The sequence below is a fragment of the Coturnix japonica genome, chromosome 9 (assembly GCF_054131305.1).
Source record: "Coturnix japonica strain WE chromosome 9, WE-NBRP24, whole genome shotgun sequence".
Lineage (NCBI taxonomy): Eukaryota > Metazoa > Chordata > Aves > Galliformes > Phasianidae > Coturnix > Coturnix japonica.
Window position 1 is genome coordinate 6,014,569 of NC_140671.1, and position 22,588 is coordinate 6,037,156.

The 22,588-nt window shown below is 49.7% G+C and overlaps 2 protein-coding genes across 17 annotated transcripts; one reads left to right on the forward strand and one right to left on the reverse strand.

The window, feature by feature from the left end:
• Window positions 1-904: 904 nt before the first annotated feature.
• MMAB (metabolism of cobalamin associated B) lies at window positions 905-6,348 on the reverse strand. Of its 13 annotated transcripts, none has more exons than XM_015878051.2 (9): window positions 6,193-6,328; window positions 5,833-5,894; window positions 5,662-5,755; window positions 5,516-5,573; window positions 4,605-4,677; window positions 4,131-4,228; window positions 3,780-3,844; window positions 3,328-3,387; window positions 905-3,010 (listed from the first exon to the last, which is right to left on the reverse strand). In XM_015878051.2, exons 1-9 carry the CDS (start codon window positions 6,273-6,275, stop codon window positions 2,920-2,922), a joined length of 684 nt encoding a protein of 227 aa, XP_015733537.2. In that variant the 5' UTR covers window positions 6,276-6,328; the 3' UTR covers window positions 905-2,919. The 13 variants fall into 13 exon arrangements, 9 of the variants coding, with proteins under 9 accessions (XP_015733537.2, XP_085412076.1, XP_085412077.1 ...); XR_014949131.1 differs by having other exon boundaries at window positions 2,470-2,892; window positions 4,127-4,228; XR_014949130.1 differs by having other exon boundaries at window positions 2,470-3,010; window positions 4,127-4,228.
• Window positions 6,349-6,456: 108 nt separating this feature from the next.
• MVK (mevalonate kinase) lies at window positions 6,457-21,203 on the forward strand. Of its 4 annotated transcripts, XM_015878046.3 has the most exons (10): window positions 6,457-6,572; window positions 6,643-6,790; window positions 7,181-7,328; window positions 8,231-8,386; window positions 10,733-10,836; window positions 11,831-11,876; window positions 12,661-12,751; window positions 13,187-13,303; window positions 15,351-15,504; window positions 15,618-16,750. In XM_015878046.3, exons 1-10 carry the CDS (start codon window positions 6,495-6,497, stop codon window positions 15,767-15,769), a joined length of 1,194 nt encoding a protein of 397 aa, XP_015733532.2. In that variant the 5' UTR covers window positions 6,457-6,494; the 3' UTR covers window positions 15,770-16,750. The 4 variants fall into 4 exon arrangements, with proteins under 4 accessions (XP_015733532.2, XP_085412073.1, XP_085412072.1 ...); XM_085555947.1 differs by lacking the exons at window positions 15,351-15,504; window positions 15,618-16,750 and adding an exon at window positions 20,887-21,203; XM_085555946.1 differs by lacking the exons at window positions 15,351-15,504; window positions 15,618-16,750 and adding an exon at window positions 14,876-14,923.
• Window positions 21,204-22,588: the final 1,385 nt, after the last annotated feature.

A 22,588-nucleotide genomic window follows, 5' to 3' on the forward strand; every position in this document is an offset into this window, starting at 1 on the left:
AACGACCCTTAGCAACATATGTCTCTGCTGGCAGTTCCAATGTAATCATAAATAAGGAACCCTGCTAGGCAGGAATGTGTCTGGGCTCTGCAGACGGTCAGCACGGACACAGCATCTGCCTTTCTCCCTTTATATTAATGAGGTGCAGGCACTGGAATCCCTATGTTGTATGGCTGCATTTGTTGGGTGGGACTGAAGGACTTGGAAAAACCAAACCCAGCACCAACACTTTACTAGTTTTAAAGCCTGTATTTAATTGCAGTGATTCTTTGCTCACCTGTCCCTTCTCTTGCTAGGCTCTGAGGCATTCCTGTTTGCTGCCCTGAGTGCTAGCAGCTGCCAGTTTGGCCACACTAGAAGCTGGTGCAAAAGTTCCTGTGTCCCTTCCTGCAACATAATGGCCAGCAGCCCCTTTGATACAGGCAAGTGCTGTACAACCTGGTGCTAAAGCACCGAGCAAACACTGTAGGTTGTAAACTCACCATGGGCCAAGCATGGTCCCTGCAGAGCTCAGGTCTGCTGAGCTGTAGCTGCCCATGGGGCTGGGATTGCTCTCAGCCTGAGTTCTCCTACCGCCTACATTTAAGCATTGGCCCCTGTGCCAGTTGATCTGGAAAACAGAGGCACCCCACACACCAGCATCCCTCAGCTTCAGCCGTGCAGAAACAATTGCACAGACCCTTTTGGGTACAAAGAGCTGGAAGCTGAGTGAGCCCTAATAAATTTAATCCCTACATCGTTCTAAGAGCGTGTGGTAGCTAAATTTATTCCTCCTTGCACTCAAAACAATACCAGCTTTGGTCCCAAAACAGTAGTGAGATTTCTTTCCCCCCAGCTGGAAAAAAAAAAAAGGGGAATACTATAAATCCATCGTGCAGCTGATTTATCCAGCATTCATGAAGAATTTATATCGCAAAGAATTTTATTCAATTAAACTTGAAAAGCCTCCGGATTCTTAAGGTTCAATAGTGATCACCGAGACAGAGCCATCATAAAACTGGATGGTCTGTCTGGAACAGGCATTGAGGAAATGTCTGATGTGACATTGCAGCTGACGGTACAGTCCAAATCAAGAGCATTTGTCATTGGGATGTGTTACAGGCTAAGGCTTGGAAAATTACCCTGTGAAAAATGTGCATTAACAATAGCCATGAAATATGTGGGTTTTAAAAAGAAAAAGAAAGGTGAATAATGAGACAGCGGTGTCTGTTAGTGCTGGGTGTTCTTCACGCTGACCCCGCTCTGACTAAGAGGTTAACACAAAAGACACAGCCTCTTTTGGGGAGCAGCTTCAAAGTTGTTCCTACTTAAAAGAATGGAGCAGTGGAAACTGTGTGACTTAAAAGCTCCCACCTCCAAAAGTGCCAACCTGACAGCAGGACAAGCACTCTTAACCCATGCAATCACCTTGCAGCCCTGTGTCCTTACAAGCAGAAGACTGAAGCCAACATGTCTCACGTATCCTTCCAGATGACCAAGCCCTAAGAGACTTGGACTTCAACTGTAATGCCTGCTACTCGCTCTGTATACAGAATAGCCAGGGTGTCAATGCATTCACTTGGCTGTAACGCACTTGTTTACACACTGGGTATGTTTTTTGGCAGTCCAATCCATCAGGAAGCTGAAAGAGCTTCCAAAAGAGCCTAAGATCCCTAAATATTCCTTAGCTTGCTCTGTCAGTTCACTTGAAGGCGGCTTTTTCTTCCAGTAAGAAAATCAGGCTGTTAAGCTTGTACTAAAGGAAAATGATACAATTAAATTTGCCCAAAAGGGGCAAGTGAAGAAAAACAGTGCAACAAAGCATGCAGCTGTTCTGCAGGATGAAGCTGTCAACTGACCTTGGTGAGGATGTCTTCTGTGTTGGAAATAGTACTGTGATGTTTGCAGGAGCTCCAAGTGTTAGGACACCTTCCACTGCTTTCTGCTGAAAGCTCCATGGGAGTGAAACTCTTCAGGTCTGAGATAGGAACACCTGTAGCTCTTGGCCTCTTGTTCACCTCTTACTGCATCAGCTGAAGAAGCTCCGTGTTCCTCCTGCTCATCACAACCCCTCTATGTGCAAACTAGACCTGACTGATGTATTTGATAACTGGACTCAAACTAATTTCTGCAGCCAAAGGGGGATGCTGACCGAGCTGTTCCCAAGGGGTCTCTCAGCTACACCCTGCAGGGAGTTAACCCCAGGTAACTAAGCAGATCTTGCCTGCACACGACCTGTAGGATTTGGCTCCTTCCTCTTTTAATCCCTGTCCTACACAAGCCTGTTCCTGGCGGAGGATGTGTGGGATTGTCAGCGCAGACATATTTTTCACATGCATAAAGAGAGACAGCCAGAGCCAAAGAATTCTAAGTGTGTTCCTGTAAATCTACACAGCTCAGCTTCAGCCGGGGCTGATGGATTGAAAGCAACTTAAAAAAGAAAAGCAAGCTGGGCTCAGTATTAAAGCATGACAGTTAAGGGCCCTTTGGTACGAGTAAATCACATTTATTATTTCAAAGCTTGCGGACAGAGTTCCTGAATCTCAGCACAGCACCTGTTCTGTATGAGCATTATGACTTACAAAGGGAAGCTGATTGTTTTCTTTTCTTCATACCTCAGAGCCCTGTCAGAGCCTTTCCACAGAACCTGCCACTGACCAGGGAAATTAAGACAACTCCAGAAATCAGCTGGAGTTATTATAAGTCTCTTGTCCCAGCACTGATCCAGGGCAAAGAGTAACACTGAAACCAACACCACTGTGTTACTACAAGGCCTAGTGAACAGAACAGCTGTGTTCCTCACACCTGATCATGTTAACTGGAAGGCTTTGGCAGCTCATCCCCAATTCGGGCTTGCTCTCTTTCTCATCCATGCCTGGGGAATGCGCTCTGCTGGATTTAGCTTTTCAAGATCTACAAGACAAACATCCCAGCTCCCAGTCATAACTGTTCTGGCTTTGTATATATTTTCTCTTCCTTCCCTTCCTTCATTGCAGCATAACGTGCCAAAACGAAGAGGTAGTCGCTCAGTCTGGAAACCAAAGGGAAAGCAATGAAACTGCTACTCACATCAGGTGTACCCAGCAGCATGCAGCTGTGCAACAAAGTGCATTCCATTACAGCACAAGAACTGGAAGTAAAGCAAGGCAGAGAATCCACGCAAGAAGTGATTCCCATCTTGAAGAAGAAAGTGAAGTGGCTGCCCCTCAGCACCCCAGGAGTCTCTGCAGACATTTACAGGCTTAATCTAGAGGGTAAGCTCCTTCAAAGGCAAAACCCCACAGTTTAACAGTGAGAGTGAAGGAGCAACACTTCAGAAGTACAGAAAAAGAAGATGGATTTCTTTACCTGTTTAAGTATTTGGCCACGTTTGGATCTGCTTCCCCTGCTTGTACTAAGGGAACCACACTAGGCAAGAAAAGGAGAGTTTCAGTGTATTTAACTGAGCATTCAGGAGCACCAGACCTCACCACATTCTGCCTGCCAGTGCCCCAGCTTCCATGTGTTCTCAACTATAAACTATGCCCAGCAAACTAGATGCTGGCCAAATACACAAATGCACCTCAACATAAACCTGTCCTTTCTGAAGTTCTTAACTCATATGAACCGGTCCAGGGGAGGAAAGAGAGACTTGTTTTTTTTGCTGACTGCACTCTAGGAATTTGACTAACACAACCATGCAGAGCTGAGCACAGAACAGCTATGGTTGGTTGCTCTGGTTGTGACACATTTGCTCTTGTCGTAACAGCACGATCATCTTCTACCCTTTATATTCAGTTACACAAACAGCCAACACTCACCACCTCTCAGCTCTGCGACAGACAGCTCGGGAGAAATGGAGAGCAGCACTGCTTTTACCTCCCGACTGAAACAACAATGAAACAGCACATCAGCGTCTGCTAACAACAGATAACCATCCACCACACTGTGTAATTGCAGCAAAGCTTATCACATCTCACACATGCACAACTGCATTGTGGCAGAAGGATGGAGAAATTTAACTTGACCTGCTCCTTCTCTCTGCTTTCCTTGGTATTTGTCCGCAGAAATAACAGCTTGTTTTCCCCCAGCTCCCAAGGCAAACAGCAAAGCAGATTTACCCTAACAAGGCCAACCTTCTCCTGTCAGTAAGTGGTATAAGCTGTACCTACTGGCAAGATGAAAGCTCTAAGCGGAGGAAGCTGCTCTGAGTATCTGTCAATCCACTTCTCCAGCTCCAGCACAGGCTCCTCACTAAAAGATGTTCTTTCTACAGAGAGAAAAGAAAAGTCAACTACAAGAAATGTAGAAGTCATTCAGCCTACAGATAGGGCTCTACTTGCACGTTTCTTTAGAGCAGCAAGTTGTAAGAACACATCCCCAAGAAAATTATCTTGCTGGAGCAAGTCCAGCTCCCCATTCGGCAGCTGTGTCAATTCTGGGGCAGTGCCCCAGGGCAGCTTACACTCATCACACAGATGCAGCAGCAGCAGCTTGTGAGACCACGTGCTGCTCATTCAGCACCCACACACATGGTATGAAGCAGCCCTTGGGCAGCTCTGACTATCACACGCAGGGAGCGCCTTCCCAATGCCAGCATGGGATGCAAGAACTGTTATCCCAGGAAAGGACCTGTTGAAGCTTACTTAAGTGAGCATCCCTGGCTGAGGAGAGAGGCGTTGCGATGTTGGAGCCCACATCCTGCAGCATACACTGGACCTAGATGTGGCAATCAGGACAAAAATAAGAAGTGATTTCATTATCCCTTGATGCTCCAGTACAACCGCAGCAAGCTCTGGGAGGTGACAGCTGGTTGTGCTGATTAAAGAAGATCCTACCCTTGTTGTTCATCATCCCCAGCCTGCTGGCAGGAGGGATCAGATAAGTGCTCCCTAATTGCTTTATGAGAAGCCAGATTACTGCATGCACTCGTTTTCACTGGCACATTAAGCCATCCTGGCTGACAGTGCAGAGAGCAGGCCGAGATGTGCTCATATAATCCCTTTGCTTGTAGAACACCAAAGCAGTAACCTCCAAAGGAAAAGCAGTGACAAACAGCTGGAGACAATGCTGGCTTGATAGCACATCTGTTTCCAAGAGAAGCATCTCTCCATTGCCTAGGATATTTCAGGGGCAACTTAGTAAAGCTTTATATGATCTCTAATTAGATCCTTTTGAGTTCCTGTGCATAGCAAAGCTAAATAATATAACCCACACACTGCTACAGTGTGAGCTGTGTCCCACCATCACACCCACGTGGTTACAGTCCCATTGCAAAACTGAGGCTACATGAAAAACTTAACTCACATCTGTGACTGTGTGGAGAAACAGATCTGGGTACATCCAGATACATCTGTCTGCCCATAACTAACCCACCTGATCTACCAGCATCCTTAAATGGCTAAGAAAGTTCATTTCTTGGAGTGTAATCATAGCATAGAGTCTAGATGCTATTTTAACATGCACCACTACGTTAATTCAACTCCTATGTGTCAACAGGAGTATTTAAGAACACATGCAACGAGCACAGCGGGTCAGGCCTGTCATCAACACCCACCTTGTGAAGCTGTTCAACAAATGCATGGCCCTTCTCGCTGCTCAGCTCACTAGCAAGCCTGTGGGCGGAGAAGCAGTGTTAGCTGTGAGCAAAGCTATGGCTCAGTGTGTGTTATACCCTGAGCAACAGTGGGTATCAGGGCTCACCCGATGGCAGAGCTCAGCTCATCCGTCGTCCCCAGAGCTTCAAAGATCCGATCACCCTTCGGCCTCCTCTCCCCAGTGAAGGTGCTGGAGAAACCTTTAAGAAGATCCAAAGGTGGAGGTCAGCAGTTGTGCTCCCCATTACCTCCAACCAAAGCCTTGGCAGAGCCTTACCTTCATCTCCCGTTCTCGTGTAGATTCTGGGGGTGCGGGTGATGCGAGGGCCTCGCTCAGAGCTGTGGGGAGACACAGGGATGAGGGGGATATGGGCACTGAGGGGGATATGGGCACTGAGGGGGATTCAGGCCCTAAGGGGGATATGGGCCCTGAGGGGGATATGGGCACTGAGGGGGATATGGGCCCTGAGGGGGATATGGGCCCTGAGGGGGATATGGGCCCTGAGGGGGATACAGGCCCTAAAGAGCCCTGGGGTTGTACAGGCCCTGTGGGGACCTAGGCCTTAAAGGAGCACATCCCTGAGGCCCAATGCCACCCAGCCCCTTAGGGACCCCCTCGCCCCGTTCCCACACTCACCTGCCCGCCTCATCCCCGTGTCCTCTCCCCGTTACCCCCCATACGGTCCTACCGAGGCCCAGCCCTGCCGCCCTCCGTATCATCCCTCCCGGCCGCCGTACCCCCAAGTCACCCCATCGCCTCGCCACTCCGCTCTGCCTCTCTCCGATTGGCCTCTCCTAAATCCCGCCCCCGAGCGGAGCTCAACGATTGGTGCGAGCTGAGGAAGGTGAGGCGGGGTGAGGCTGCTATTGGTTAATAGCGCCGTCACTCCGCGTGGCAGCTGGCGGAGCGGGAGCCTTGTAGGCCGCAGCGCTGTGGTGATGATGGAGCTCGGGCTGCTCGTGTCTGCCCCGGGGAAGGTGATTCTGCACGGGGAGCACGCTGTGGTGCACGGCAAGGTAAAGGTCATATCGTTATATCGCTCATTGGGGTGTTATAGCCCCGCTAACCGCCCTGTTTCTCCCTCAGGCCGCCCTGGCTGTGGCGTTGGGCCTACGCACCTTCCTACGGCTGAGGCCTGGAGATGGAGAGCGGCTCCGAGTCCATCTGCCCGGTGTCAGTGTGAGGAGGGAATGGGGCCTGGCCGAGCTCAGCGCATTGAGGGGCCGCGTCACAGGTGGGACCGACACTGACAGCTCAAGGGATGGGGCTGTGAGCACTGATGGGGCTGGGGGGGTCCCTGAGCACTGCAGGCAGTGGGGACACATGGGCTCTGGGGGGGCCCTCCCAGCTCAAACCACTCTGCATTGCAGTTTGAGGATGCCCAGGTTGCTTTTGTTATATCACTCAATTGGATATCAGCAAAAGGTTCTTTGCCAAGAGGCTGAGTGGGGCCCTTGGGGTGCTCTAATGGGGCACCCACTCTTCTTTGAGCTGGAAGGTTTGTAGATGGGATATAAATGTAGCTCGCAGAGTCTCTGTCTCATATAACAGATGTTGTTCTTTCAAGCTGATCAGTTTTCTGCTTTCCAAGTGTTGACGTTCTCTCCCCTGCTTGCCTCCGTAGCTGACTTTGATGAATCAAAGTCCCCCAGCGTAGAACAGCTGGATATGTTGAAAGAGTTTGCTGGAATCGCTGCCGATGCTTCAGCTCCTGACAGCCTTGCAGTTCTTGCCTTTCTTTATATGTGTCTGGCTGTTTCAGCTAAGTATGGGTAAGGTTCTCCTCTTGCCCCAGAATAAACGTGCTGACTCGAGTGTTCATCTTTAATTGCTTCCACAAGGTTACAAGGAGAAAGCAAATATCTGATGCAAAAGAAGAAATGGAAGGGAATGGTGCTTTATTTCGGTTCTGTGCCTCAGGGGACTCTCTCAGAGCTCTGAGCAATGTGTGGGGGATGGGATGCCCCAAGCAGGTAGGGATTGTCTGCTCTCACTTAAGCACCTGACTTTGAGCTGCTTCAATCTCTGTACCTTTCCTGTACAGTCAATACAAGCAGATAGATGGACATCTGTTCTGGCCCAGCAGGTTACATTAGGATAGAAGAACGTCTGTGGAGATGAGCTGTGAATTCAGTGTCTGGTTCCTTTTGTGGGGCTGAATCTCCTTCAGAACTTGAGAATTTGGGGTAACTACAGCTCAGGGCTGTTATAACCCAGACAAGTGCAGTGTAGGACAGGTGCACATGATGGACACAGATGTGTCTCAGTGACCTTCATCTTGCTCCAGTAGATGCAGTGATACAGTTGTGGATTTGCAATACTTGGACTTTATTTAGAAATACATATAAAAGCATATTTTCAAGTCTTTGAAGGGTCTTTTTATGGTGCTACCCAAATGCTTAGTTACAAAGTGCCCCCGCTAGCAGCTTGACAAGCTGTGCTAATCATAGATCCAATTCAGCAAGGCTTTGTTCTAGCACAATGGCTTAGTGAGGCTACTCAGCTGTGCTGACTGAAGCCCCTGTGCGTTGGATGTGTTCTGCGTGTGCTGATGTTGCCAGTTTTCAGCCAGCTTCTCTTGTGATCTGTCCCCATCCGCATCTTTTTTTTGCCATTGAAATGTTTCAAGATGGAATTTGAGGTCACCGTTACCGCCTTTGTGTTTGTGTTTCAGAGATGTTCCCAGCGTGGACATAACAGTGTGGTCTGAGCTGCCTACAGGAGCTGGGCTGGGCTCTAGTGCTGCCTATGCTGTGTGCTTGGCGGCAGCATTGCTGTATGCCTGCAGAGCCATCTCCTGCCCTCTGAAAGATGGGGAGGCCACAGCCAGGTAATGCCTCCAAGAAGCTTCCCTGCCTTCAATACACACTTTAGGGCTGGGGGGAGGGTTCTGTTTGTGACTGCTGTGCCCTGTGTTTTCTTAGCAAATTCCAGCACTTCTCTTGGTCTCTCTGTCTCTAAGCTGGGCTTAGATTCTAGTTGTGACAGTGGCACCCTTAACCCAGCTCCTTTCCCTTCCCCTCCCATTGCTGCCTGTCCTCCCAGCAGCAGAGTTGTGCCCTGTTTGCAATTCATTCCTTCTGACAAAAGCAACTGGATGCAGAGATTTGGTGATACTCGCACATTCTCCCCCCTGTCTGCTTTGTAAGATACAGACAGCTTTATTTTGTCATGAAAATAACGCAAGCTCTTTAATATGATAGATAGATCTATTTTTTTAACCTCAGTTTCTTCTCTACGATCATCTTTTAGGTTTTACTTTGAGTCCTCCAGGAATCTTTGTGTCTTATTTTTTCTCCTGTGTTTTCATGTGGATATATATATATTTTCCTTCATGTGGTCCATTTCCTTCTGATTTCCTGCCTGAATTTCCCCTTTATCAGTGGCTGCTGAAAAGGAGTTTCTTTCCCTCCGCCCTGCCTTGCTTTCCATTGGAGCTCAAGCTTGAAAAACTGGTCTGCTCTGCTGTGTGTCTAAGGAGGCTCTGTTTAAAGATGCATATCACAGCTGGAGCTGCAGAACCCTCCATTGTTCACTGCCTGCCAGGTGCAACCTTTTACAGTTGCCTTGCTGTGGATTTTGTGTGGGCCTGAAAGTGAGACAGCGAGAGGGGATGGCTGTGTTCTGCTTCAGAACCCAACATAGCAGTCGGACCCAGAACCACATTCAAGTGGAGCCATTAGTGAGCAGCAATCAGGGCAGATCTCCCTGTAGTCAGAAATGAAAGGCCAGTTCTGAAGCAGCCAGCAAGCAGCGTGGATGTCTTCATTCCCTGCTCTCACTTCTTTAGCTTCAGCTTGAATACAGCGTGATTTCTTTCCTTCCAGCTGGCACGCGGAGGGGTGAGAGATGGGGGTGTCAGACTTCAGAAGGTTTTTTGCTTAACATCGCAAGAAAAGAACAGCGTGATATAATGACTCCTGTGTAGAGAAGAATCGCAGCCTCTCAAAGAGGATTAAAAACAAGTGGTTTACAGCAAACTGCGCTTCTATTTTGAGGAGCGGCGGTGCGAGCTGTTTTCCTGAATGCTTCACAGATTAAATATTGGCAAGTGAAATTAAACAAGTGTGGAGATGGATAAAGATGTTCAGCTGCGGCCTGGGAAAATGGGGGAGCTCTGTTAAGAGGCTTCCAGGTAGCAGGTGGCTCTTGTAATTCCTGCCCTGCCTTAGCACTGGTCGGTAACTCTTCCCCTTATTGCTTCATGTTCATCTCAAATCTGTCCCTCTGTTGCTTTGTTCCTATTTGGGGCCCCATATCCAAAGAACCTGTTGAATTTGGGTTCTTAGTGCACCAAGCATCAGCTTTGGTCTCAGCAGGACATCGCTGCTGCTGGGATATCTGATGCTCCTATGCGTCGTGCCATCCTTACAGCAGCTTGGAAGGTGTTTGTGGGCTGCAGAGCCCAAGTGTTACAGTGGGATCCCCAGGCTGGTGGCCATTTACATCAGAGTCAGAGGCAGACATTGAAAACTGCTCAATTCTGGACTGTGCTTACGTGGGTGCTGCCTTGCACGGGCAGACCCAGAGCTGTGGGCTTTTGAGAAGATATTGTGGTAAAGCTGCAGCCAGTGAGTGCTTGGTAACTGGCAGCTCTGTGTTTGCTTTTTGTGCTGCTGCAGTCTGTTAATTAGTATGTTCAGTCAGGGGCCTTGATCCTTGCTAAGTGTGACCCAGCACCGAGCCCTTTGTGCCAGCATTTAAACTCTCAAAGCACTTACCAACGTGTGACTGCTTTTAAGGCAACAGAAAGCCCCGTTCCTGTGTTTTATAGCATAACACCTCGAAGTTCAGCATTTGGTTCCCTTTTGTGTTTTAAGTGCCAGCACCCAGCGTGCCTGCAAGTGTTAGGACTTAATCCCTAAAAATCAAAAGTCTTTGCTGGAGCTACTAAATCAGTCCTACCAGCATCTTTTGACCCAATTTATGAGGCTTCTGCAGCTGAGCAGCTGGTAATTAAGAGGCTGGAGTTGCACGTGTGAAATGCAACTTGTAGTGCTCTCTTCTCGCTGTATTTGCTGTCTTGTGTGTCAGCAAAGCAGGATCTCAGGCCAAGGTGCATGGGAGTGATGTCAGGGTGTGTGGATGGGTCTGAACTTGCATTGATGTGCTTCTTTCTGTCGCTCCTTGCTTGCTGGTTTTGGTTTTGTATTTGAGTCCTTTTCTTGCCTTCCAGGTGGACAGAAGACGAGATGACTCTGATCAACAGCTGGGCCTTCCAGGGGGAGCGTGTGATCCACGGCAATCCCTCGGGTGTGGATAATGCTGTTGGTACCTGGGGTATGTATGTGTTTGCTGCTCCCCAGCATGAGGCTGTGAGGTGCTGGAGTGGCTGCCACGTTTCTGTTCCCTGCTGCAGACTGTGTGTCAGCTGTGGAAGGCAGTGAGCAGACACCACGGGCTGCGGTTCTGCAGATAATAAGACTTGTTTGAGGTTGCTGTAGGGAAGCTGGGTGGAACAGGCTGCTCGCTGCACCAAGGGAGGGCAGAGGGAGAAGCATCTCCCAAATCCAGATCCCTGTTTGGACCCTGCTCTGTGATTTATTCCATCTGTAGGCTGGGACTGGGGCGTTGCTGCATCAGAATTGGAGATCTGCATCCCCTGAACAGAGGCTGCAGAGTATTGAAACTTCAGACATTCTGCTATGAACAAAAGAAGTGGAATCCTGACCCAAAAAATAAGACAGGAGAAAAAATGCTGTCAGACAGCTGTCATTTAATTTCAATTAGCAGAGACTTCCAAGTGTTTTTGGAAGTGTCTGCGGAGATATTCTTGTAATAATCTTTCTAATGAGACCTAATCTCAATGCCTCGGTGAAAGCAGGAGCCAAAAGAGGGATTCCTTCCGGACGGTGGAATTCTGCACTGCTGACATGAGTGCACACACGCTCAGTTCAATCTGAAACCCGTGTGCTTGGCTCTGCCCCAGGGAATCACTGCTTGATTCTCCAGCGAAGATTTAATGCTGGCCAAACTCTTTGCCTTTAAAAAAAAAATATATAATAATTATACTAAATTAATGCAGTTGTGGAGTAGAGGAGAGCAAAGGGAAAAGCACTGGGTTAACTGCGTCCAGCCAGACCCTCTCATTAAGTCAGCAGGGTTAGGCAGATTCATGCTGTCTGAGAACATGGTTCATTTAGCTGGTGTTTCTTGCAATTACTGTCATATGCTCTGGGTGAGGTTCTGAAGATGAAAGACCTTCTGTCTCTGACGACGCTGTGTTATCTCTCGGCTCGCCGTGTGCTCAGACAATGCATGTGTTTTACTTTAGGTGGAGCCCTGAGATACCAATCAGGAAAAATCACATCATTAAAAAGGTAAGATTGGAGTTTAAAAATAACGCTTACATATGGTGGGTGGAATATGTCAAAAATGCATAGGGTGGATGTTACATTGCAGGAGATTGATGAGAGGTTGCTGGCAGTGTAGTGGAAGGGGAGCCAGAGCTCGCTGTGGGTTTGGGTGGTTTGAGTGTTGTCTTGGTTTGGGGTGGATGAGAACAATGAAATGTTTGGTCATTATCTGACATTAGATGAATACAGCACAAAGGATCAATATTAATTTCATGGCATTATGGGCAGCAGGAACGGATCTGCTCCTGGCAGCAAATGACATTGTGGGGAGGGGGAACTTCTGCTTACCTGGTGGCAGGACTTGTGTGAAAACCAAACTGCAGAGCAAGTCCAGGTCCTGAATCTTCCCTCTGCCTCCTGCCAACCAAGTATAATCTGACTCCATTAAAATCTTTCACAGTGCATGAAATTGCTCTATTAGCACTTAATGGCTACTGCTGGCTGGTCTCATAGATAGTATTTTCAAGGAAAATTTTTCCTTGAAAAACAGATTTCAGTAAATACATTACAGTCCTATTTACAACACTGGTACTGTTGTTCATTATAACTAAGAGTCAGAAGTCTGAACCCAGCCAGCACTTGATTGCCTGCTTAACTTTCCAGAAGCTGATGGACTCCTTGTCTTGGGTGTCTTGCTCAGATAGGACTTATGGGGTAGGGTGAGGAGCAGCTGTCTGATGGGCCTTGGGAGCTGCCGGGGAATAGGGAAGGGATAAAGGCTAAGGGATGGATGTCTTGTTGCTTGCAGGGTGCCGACGCTGAGGATCTTGCTGACCAACACCAAAGTCCCACGAAGCACCAAGGTCCTGGTAGCTGGGGTCAAGGAGAAGATCCTGAAGGTGCGGTGTCCGTGTTGGCTGCAGGGTGGGGCATGTGGTGAGCTGGTGTGGGGACATAACCCTTTGAGCTCAGATCTTGTGCATGGCTCACAGGAGCTCTTATGAACTCTCTCACGCTTGCTGCATTCCTGCTTGCTCCTCTCTTACACTCAGATCCTTTGGGAGCAAGAGTTCAGCTTCCTTCCCTCTCCAGCATTAGCCGGGTTTGCTGCAAAAGTGACAGGTTTGCAGCCACAAAAAGAATAGCTCCTTCATCTGATTTCTGCAGGTGTGAGCTGCTTAGCATCAGCCTGCTCTGCACTGGGCTTTTTTGTCCATAAGTAACACTGAATGGGGAAGAAATTGTCCAGCTCCAAGAGACCAAGGCTGGTTTGATCACGGTAGCATTAGGTCGAGTGAGCAGTCTGCTCACATCTCTCCTTCCCTGCTTTTCAGTTCCCTTCTATAATGAACCCTGTGCTGGACTCCATCGATGCAATTTCTCAGGAGTGCCAAAGTGTTCTGGAAGCGATGCCTACAAATCCATCACCTGAGTATTACCCCGTGCTGGAGGTAAGGGGCTTGTTAGCCAGTATTTTTAGACACTGTTACTGTTGAACATCAAAATGTCATTTAAAGAACATTAGGTCTAAGAAAGAATTTGATAGCAGGAAATGTTCAGGTCAGAGTGAAACTGTGGTCTCTGTGTGATGCTTTTAATGCCCATCTGGGAGCCAAGGGACAAAATGCTGCTCGTACCTCTTTACAGCAGTGCACAGGGATGGAGTGGCCCTGATGCTTTGGGGATTTGGAGCCCTGGAGGTTTTGTTTCCCTTTAGTAAGAAATAGGAAGTGTGTTTGGCCTCGAGTTACTGTCTCCCCTCACTGCAGCCAGTCACAGTGGCTCTGGCAGGCGCTGTGCAGCCACTGTTCTGTCACTGCCAGGTCTGAAGCAAAAGGAGAGAGCCCAGGAGCCACTGGTTTGTGATGGACTGGTTACGAGCCAGCTCCCATCGCTCACCACTCATCCTGGCTCCAGAGAATAACAAACGAAACGATGGCCAGAGCTGACCTGACATTGATGCATGAGGTGCATACAAAGATCTGCATTTGTCTTGGCTTTGTTTGAAGGAGGAGAGGCTGCTGTGCTGGGGGCAGACACTCTTCCAAGTGGAAGAAGTGGGGTTTTTTTGCAGAACTGAGAGCACTGCAGCATTGATTCCTCCAGCTGCAGAGTAAAGAAACATGGCAGCATCCCAGCTGATCCAAGCCTGGCCTGGCCCAGGTGCCAACAGATTTGGATAGGACCCATTTGGTACCAGCAGTACAGCTCTTTGACAGCATCTGAATCCTTCCTTTGGCTCTGTGAGGACCTCTGCTTGTCCTTGTTGTCACTGGCAGGAATGGCAAGCTGTCCTCTCTGGGCTTGCTGTCCCAGCCCTCCACAGGGCAGCAGTGCAGGGCTGGTCTATGTGCAGAGTCTTTTCCCCTCTGTGTGGGGATGAGCTGCTGCTGGGGCCTCTTTTTGGCAAAGTCCTGCTCCCTTTGCACCAAGACAACGGTGGGATTTTGGTACCCATTGTGAGGGAATGAGGGCAGAGCTGGGGAGATCCAGAGGCTGTTCACAGCATGACTTCAGACAGCTCCTCCCCACCTCAGTGCCACATCACTTGAGCTGTCAGGAGCATGGGGAAGAGGAGTTCTTCTATGGGATGCTCTGGGGTGTGCTTTGAGATCCTCCAATGAAAGGTGCCATAAAGTCTTGCATATGGTGCCTGGGAAGCAGAATTGCAGTGAGCTGATCCCTGCATTGAGCGTTGGTTTGTTTCAAGTCTGAAGAGCTCACAGAGACACGGATGATTATATGCAGCATATACATATATATATATTTGGCTGCTTCTGAAATAGGCAGTTCTGGACAGCATTGTATTTGAACCATCGAACTAGTCTAGTGTGTCATAAGCTGTCATCTGATTCCTGGCAGACTTTGGATCAGGAGATGACAGGTGTCTTGGATCATCATAGAGAGCGCTGTGCCCTCGCTCAGGCATATAAAGAGGCCTCTGGATGGACGTCTGTCCAACCCAGCACAGATCTTGTGATGTATGCACTCTGCATGCAACTGCCTAATTCATCTCCTTGCAGATAGAGTCCCCGTTCTGCGTGGTGCTGGCATGAGACCCGAGGGCAGGCAGTGTGACTGACACAGCCTGGAGCATTCCTCCCGGCTCACCAAGCACTTCCCTGTGTCCCTCAGCCCCACATCCGTGGTACAACGTGGCTTGTGCTGCTCTCAAAAGCTGTGAGGTCCCTCTCGACCCCGCTGTGCTGGGTGCCAGGTTCTGGCAGTGCTGCGAGGCCTCTTGGCTCATAGCCCGGGGAGGGGGGTACCGCGTCGCCTCTCCAGCAGTGTCACTTCTGAGTTGGCTGCATCAGAAGTCCCCTGGATTTAGTGACGCCGGATAGATGGAGGCATGGGGTGACAGGCAGCCATGAGCAGTGCTGGCTTCATGCCCTTCCCACGGCCAGCAAGGGGCTCGCTCAGTCTCCCTTAGAGATGGAAGAGCTCTCCCTTATACCTGTCAGCATGGTCATCTCCTGTGTCTGCAATTGCTTTTAGGAACTGTTTGATATTAACCAGCACCATCTGAACGTCATCGGGGTCGGCCATCCTTCCCTGGACCGCCTGTGCCGGGTGACAGCCTCACACGGCCTGCACAGCAAACTGACCGGGGCCGGCGGCGGCGGCTGCGGCATCACCCTGCTGCCACCAGGTCAGTGCTCCCTGCTCACCCTGCACAAGGCTGTAAGGGTGCATTCCCCCCCTGGTTGTCTCATTCCTGTCCCCCAGCTGACTCGCTGGCTGCTCTTGCCTTCCTCTTGGCAGATGCCACCCCGTTGGCCGTGGAAGCAGCCAAGCGAGACTTGTGTGCCTGTGGATTTGAATGCTGGGAGACCGACATCGGGGCCCCCGGGGTGACCCTGCACTCCGCCTCGTCTTTAAATGCTGAAGTGCTGCACGCGCTCTCTGAGAGTTAAGCTCCCACCCCTGGCAGGGCTGAGCTCCTGGCATCCTCAGAGCGGTCGTTGGCTGTGCCCTGCTGCTGGATGCTTCTCCCCAGCACTGGGGGTGTGGAGCTGAGTTCAGGTCTGGTGTCAGTGGGAGAGGGGCTTCAATGAGGATCCAGGAGTGACTGCTTGTACTTGTGCTGGGTCTGGGTCAGACCCAACCTCTTGACAAAACCCTGGTTTGAATTTACTTACTCAACTGCTGTGTTAATCTCAAGGGGCAGGAGGAGAGGGTCTGGGCTGGATTCCAGCACGGATAATGACACTTTGCTGGGTTCTCCTGCTTCAGATGCATGTGGTGTCTCTTCTCGTCTCCCTTGGCGTCCTGTGCTGCTGTGCAGTGAGGCTGCTGAGGCGGATGTGCAGAGGGCTGTGACATTTTTGGGTGAGAAGTGTCTTGGCAGCTCTAGGATTGACACTTGGGTCTCTATTTCTCCTGGACTCCAGGTCACAGCAAAGAGGAAACATTTAAGCAGAGCTCTTACCTGTTACTAATTAAGACTTAGATAATTAAAATGGGAAAAAAGGGCAGCAAAACTCTAATGAAATTGTCACTGTGTTCCCCCCTCTCCCTTAATTTCTGTCTGGGTTGATAAACAGGGTCCTGTAGCCAGGCTGGTTTCTGTGAGGTCTGCTTCAAACGTTGGCTGTTACCAGCTCAAGGCTTAACTCCATTGGAGCCAGGTAATACAGCCATGGGGTGGGTGTGCCTTCTCTTCCAGTGCAAGGATAAGAAAATGAAATGAAAGATGGAGTGTGAGAAGTTGAGGTCTATCACTTGTAGGATCTTGGCATCCTGGTGACCAGGCTTATTTCCCTGACAGGGCATAGAACTGTCTAGTTTTAATAAAGTGATATTTTATACATGCAAAGCGGCCTTTGATAATTACGTTGGCTACAAAAGGGGGGAAAAATACCTTACGCTGCTTCAATAAAAACAGGTTTCAGGTGCTGGTTTTCTACATGTCTAATTACAATTCCAATTTGCATCCAAGAACGGCTTTTGATGCTAATCACAAGTCAGAAAGCCTGATAAATAATTTACCATTTCCTAATACAGCGTAATCAATGTGAGTATCTGGATGCGTGTTGACTCCTTAACTGCTTACATGTGTCTGTAGCTTCTCGTGAGCACAAAGGAATGCCAGGTTCTCTGTGAAGAAACTTCGCTTCAAAACAACACGTCTGGGGGTTGATCCTCATTAGGATGCTTTGCTTTCCTTAGAAGGAGGCCTCGCACCTGTGGTAGGCAAAGAACTAAACGTAAGTTTCAGTTTGCTGCTTTAAATCGGAATTAAAAGTGGTGTTTTAAGTGGATCAACTCTTTAGCCCGGTGCAGTGAAATCTGGGACTCCTGTAGTGTGAAGGGACCAGCAGTGCAGCCCCTTAGGGTGTACCCTGTGCCCAGTCTGACTGTGCTGGTGGCACTGCAGTGTGCTGTGAGCTGAGCTCCTGGAGGTGGCTGTGGCCCAGCTCTGTGTGATGCCAACAGGGCAGGTTCATCTTCATCATGCTGAGTGTCACTGAGCTCTGAGTCTGCCCCAGGCGTGGGCCAGCTGCCTCGTGCCTCTTGTTCCTGGGGACTTGCCACCTGGCACGAGGCTCCTGGTCCTTGGGGATGTTCTGGGGTGGTGGTTTCTGATGCAGGCATCTGAGCAGCAGCCCCTTTGCTTTAAAGCAGCTGCCAAAGAGCCATCTGATGGCAATAACCCTGTGCTGGCTGGGTCCTTGTGCCATGGGCTCCTTTGGTTACCGGCCTGCTGAGCTGTGTGAGCCCTTCACCAGCAGTCACGCCTGCTGGCTGCTCTGTCTCTGCTTCATTTCTCATCTTTCAGCTGTGCCAAGGCTGGAGCTGGAGGCCTCAGCTCTACCCAGAAGGAGCTCCGTGGGGATCTGCAACCTGTAATGCTTTCGTTTGCAAACTTCCAGCCTCACCTTGCTGACCTCCGGTTTATCAGCACGTGCTGGAGGTGATGTGGAGAAGGTGTTGTGATGTGGTGGGTGCTGTGGGGTGAGCAGGGGTCTGACCATCCCTCAGGGCTTCCTGTAGCTCTGCTGCTGCTGCCCCACAGCAGGGGTGCTGCTCACCCAGCCCTACACAGGGCTCAGCGTTCCCTGTGCTGCTGGGACCAGAATTGATAAGTCAGCAGCTGGAGCCATCCCAATTTGCTTGAAGTAAGCACAGATTTCACATCCGTTTGCAGGCAGAGCAGTGCCCGCGCTCTCCCTTTATTCCTCCTCCTAAACTCCATCAGCATCATGGGGTTACCTATGGGGGCTCCAGGTATGGGAACTACCCCAACCCCCCTTCAGCTGAATGGGGTGCGCAGGTCCAGCCTGGTACCTGTGTGCCCACAGTGCTGTGAGTGCTTCCCATCCATGTTGCCCCCGTCTCGTTTTACAGATGTGCAGCAGAGCAGAGATTGCTGGTGAAGGATTAGCCTGGTAATTTGGCTAATTTTTCTTCAGCTTCATTTTTCACGTTATGAGCTTTGCAGAAAGACAGATGAGCCGGGGTTTGCTTTGAATAGCCAACACCGGGGTGGGCAGGAGCTGTGCTCCATCCTGCAATAGGAGGTGTGTGGATGCAGAAACAAGGAACCCCTTCGTGCAAAAGGCCCTTTCCAAACCTGTTCCTTCATGTTTTAGGGGTGCTGCTCCAAGCTTTTCCCCTTGCCCCTGTGGTAACCCTGCTTGTTGCTTTGGGGCCGGTGGGTGCTGCCCTGCCCCGCCAGGCACAGATGGTATTTTTGTTTAATCCGTGTCAGCAGTGTCTTCTTTCTGCTCTGATGAATAGATGCTAAAGAGGCAGTGACATTATTTGAGATAACAGAGAGAACAGAGGAAAAAAGGGTCAGGCACAGAGAGGAAATGTCAGCGCGCAGCTCCAGAGCCCCCCGGCCATGGGGTGAGCCCTAACCCCATCCCACTCCATCACACATAAAGAGGGACCCCCCAGCAGCCCACCTTATGGATGCATCCCACTCTTTGGGTGCCAGCAGCACCTATGGGTGCTCCCAGTCCTGACTTTTCCCTGCTTGAGGGTATTGGATGCCAGCTGTGCCCGTGTCCCCGTCCTCATCCCCATCCCCTCCCCATGCCCAAGGTTTTGAAAGTTAAGTATTACCGTCTGCTTTGTTGTTGCCTAACTACGACAGACAAATTGAGAACTAGTTGTCAAAATGTCAGTGCACAACAAATCAACATTCAAAATGAGTCTCAGCTCTATGTGGTGTATAATTAACAAAAAAATCCTTTTTAGACGTTTCGGCGAGCGTTGGCTCCGCTCTCTATTTGTCTGCGTGATTAATAAAGGCAGCTAATTTTCAGACTTTAAAAACAGCTAGAAAATAGCTCCTAATTACATATTAGGTTCCAAGCGGCCCCCGCTGAGCGAGGCTGGTATTGGTGGGCCAGAGAATTTGGCAGGGGCTTAATTACATTCTGAGCATCATCTAATTTTAGTTAAATGTAATGTAATCAGCAGCAGATGTCTGAAATAAAATATGAATTATGAATATGATGAAATTTCATTCTTGAATAAAAAAGTAATTTGCTATTTAGTTCATTAAAGCCGCAGAGGTTTATTAGGGAGCAGGTAGACGGTGCGGCTGCCTCGTATTAAAATGGTGTTTCAGAGGGAGGAGGAAATTGCATTAAAGGTGCTAAAATATTCCACCGGGGTGATGCGCCAGCAGCGAATTAACATGGGCAAAGTAATGGAGGCTGGAAGAAAGCAGTGCTGGGGGGTGAGGGGTGGGCACAGACCCCTACCTGATGGGTCTGTGGTTCCCATTGAGGCTGTGCTATGGATCCCATTGGGGTGGGTTTGTTGTTCCCATAGGGATGGGGTGTGTGGTTCTCATTGGGATGAGTCTGGTTCCTATTGGTGTGAGTTTGTGGCTCCCGTTGGGATGGATTTGTGCTTCCCATTGGGACAGGTCTAAGTCTCCTTTCCCCAGCTGGACATCAAGGCAGCTGTGGGCTGTGTGTCCCCATGGGATTCTCTCTCCTGGACGCCCATCCCTGTGGCATCCGCTCTGGTTTTATCTCTGTGGTTTAAATTGCTTTTCACTGTTCCTCAGTGGCCCAGACTGACAGATAAGCATCTTCTGAGGAGGGAGAGGGAGAAGAATGGCTGTTGTTATTTCATTGTGTTACAGATGCTGTCATTTTCATCCATCCTGGATGCCAGGTGAATCCCTGCTGCCAGCTCTCCCTTCCCAAATTCCCTCTGGGAAGAGCAGAGCTCATTGGGCTCCATCCAGGAGCCTTGTGCACCATGACACCAAGCAGCACCAAACCGCACCTCCCATCCCTGCAGCCCTTGCTGGCGTGGGCTCTCAGTCCTCCCCTTCTATTCATCAAGGGCATGACAGCTAAAATTCATTTGAAGATGAAGAAAGTGCCGGCTAATCCTTTCTGTGAGACAGTGATAGACTAGCGGCTCGGGAAGAATTGCACAGCAGTAATGAAATTAGGCTAAAACTGCTGGCGGATAGCAGATAATTGCCCTTGTCTGTCACTAGGAATAACATCTCCCAAATCCAACACAATGATTGTTAAAGTTGCAGGAATTTATTTTATTTATTCTACGGGTTGGGGGGGGGGGGGGGGGTTCGGCTTTTTAAAGAGCTTCCCTGGGAAAGCAATGAGTCGGAGGTGCCGCCCTGCCCCCAGCTCCCCAGGGTCACCGCAGCTCGTTAGCCTTGACGAAGCAGGCACGCCGGCACCGGCACCTGCTGCGCTGCAGTGCTGAGGTCACCCCGACATGGGAACGTGGGGCACCCCATCCATGGCACTGCTGCCATCAATCAGACTGTGAGCTTTCAGGGCCGGATTGAGAGCTTTCAGGGCTCAATCCAGCTCTGGATGTGGGTTCTGCTTGGTGCTGTTGTGAGCGCACAAACCCCATCGTCACCGTTCCAGGAGTGACCAGCCCTGCTTTATTTTATAATTGATCATGGGATTCAGACAGCGCGGGTGAGTAAGTGCACTGGCCAGCAACTGTAATGTTTTATACGCGAGGGCTGGCACGGGTAATTTACTGCGGCCGGCAATAACATATTTCACTTTCCGTCTCCCAGATGAAGATTACTCGTGTTTGAAAGGCCCTGAATACACAGCAATCCTGCTTAAATGCCCTCAGCCAACCCAGTGCCGTGGTCCCCATAGCATGGGCAGCTCAGCCCCATGCCTGGACTCATCTCCCACCACTGCAGCCACCGGAGCCGATGAAGGATTACGGTACCATCGGCTTCGGTTTGATTGCAGATGTTTTTAATTATATCGTATAAGATGGTATTATGTAATTGCATTTATCTGATTGAAGCCTTAATTGTAGGATTTCATAATGGTATGACTGGGTAAATATACCATTGCGTCTGTTGTCCCCCAATGAAAATTAGGTGCTTCGTGTCTTTATTGCATTATCCTGGAGAGGATCTTAAATTGGGAAGAAAGAAAATAGAAAAGAGGGAAGGAAGGAAAAGCGAGGTGGTCTTACCTGACCCAGCAAGCATGATCCCCATCATGGGGTATGTGTGGGGTGAGATTTGGTACCCAGCCCTGCTGGAGGCTGGCTGAGCATCACCTCACCTCCTATTCAAGCATCACTTCCCACCCAAGCATCACCTCCAACCCAAACATCGTCTGCCACCCAAGTATCATCTCCCACCCAATCATCACCTCCCACCAAAGCATCATCTCCAACCCAATCATTACCTCCTGTCCAAGCATCACCTCCCACCCAAGTGTCATCTCCAACCCAACTATCACCTCCTATCCAAGAGTCATCTCCCACCCGAGCATCAACTCCCACCCAATGTCATCTCCCACCCAAGCATCATCCCTAACCCAAGTTTCACCTCCCTCTGAAGCATCACCTCCCACCCCAGCACCACCCCTTGCCACGGGCTGAGCTCCCCACGCAGACAGGGCCCTGCTGCCCAGAACTGTCCCTCCAGGTGCTGCAGGATGTCTGACTACAGCCCGGCTCTGCTAAACTACCCTTCACCTCCGAGTGAACACGCAGCAGTCGGTGTTTTCTGCAGTGATTTTTGCAAGATCGATGTTGCAATTATCATTTTGTTAACAGCGGCTGGTACAATACATTAAAGGTGATTACAATTAAAGAACAGGAGACCGGAAAGCCGCTGGTGCCATCGGCGCGTGAGGTGCAAGCTGCAATTAGACCTAATGGAGGGAACGGAGCCAAAAAGCCTCCCAATACATTCCAGGGTATCCTTGGAGCCGCTGCAGGATAGGGCCTCCATCAGCACTTGGTGAGCAGGATAAAGGTGGAAAAGGCACTTCTGTAAAATTAATATTTCCATTAATAACAGCGCACAGCAAAGTAATTAGAAAGCCCTCGGCCTTAATTGCAGGGCACACAATGCCTGAGAGCCGCGCTAACAGAGGGCGAGGAAGGGGCACGGGGTTGGGATGCTCAGGGCTCGTTAGCAGGGCTGGGGGCTCGTTAGTGGGCAGCACCCAGAGCAGGTCTGGGATTTCCTCAGAGCCTTTTTCTGGGCCATAATCCGCAACATGTGGCTCGCACGGTGCCTCTGTGCTAATGGGTTTAGGATTATGGGAATATGCGCAAATCCAGAGTCTCGCTGTCACTCTGCTCGGCGCAGTAAGGTGATTTCATTAGGATTTAGGTTTAGAGAACAGCCTCTCTCTCTCTTTCTCTCTCTCTCTCTCCATAATATTATTTTTATTCAATTACATCAGCAATTCATGAAACTTCAAAGACGTTTCATCAGCACAACCTAAATGCTGTTGGAT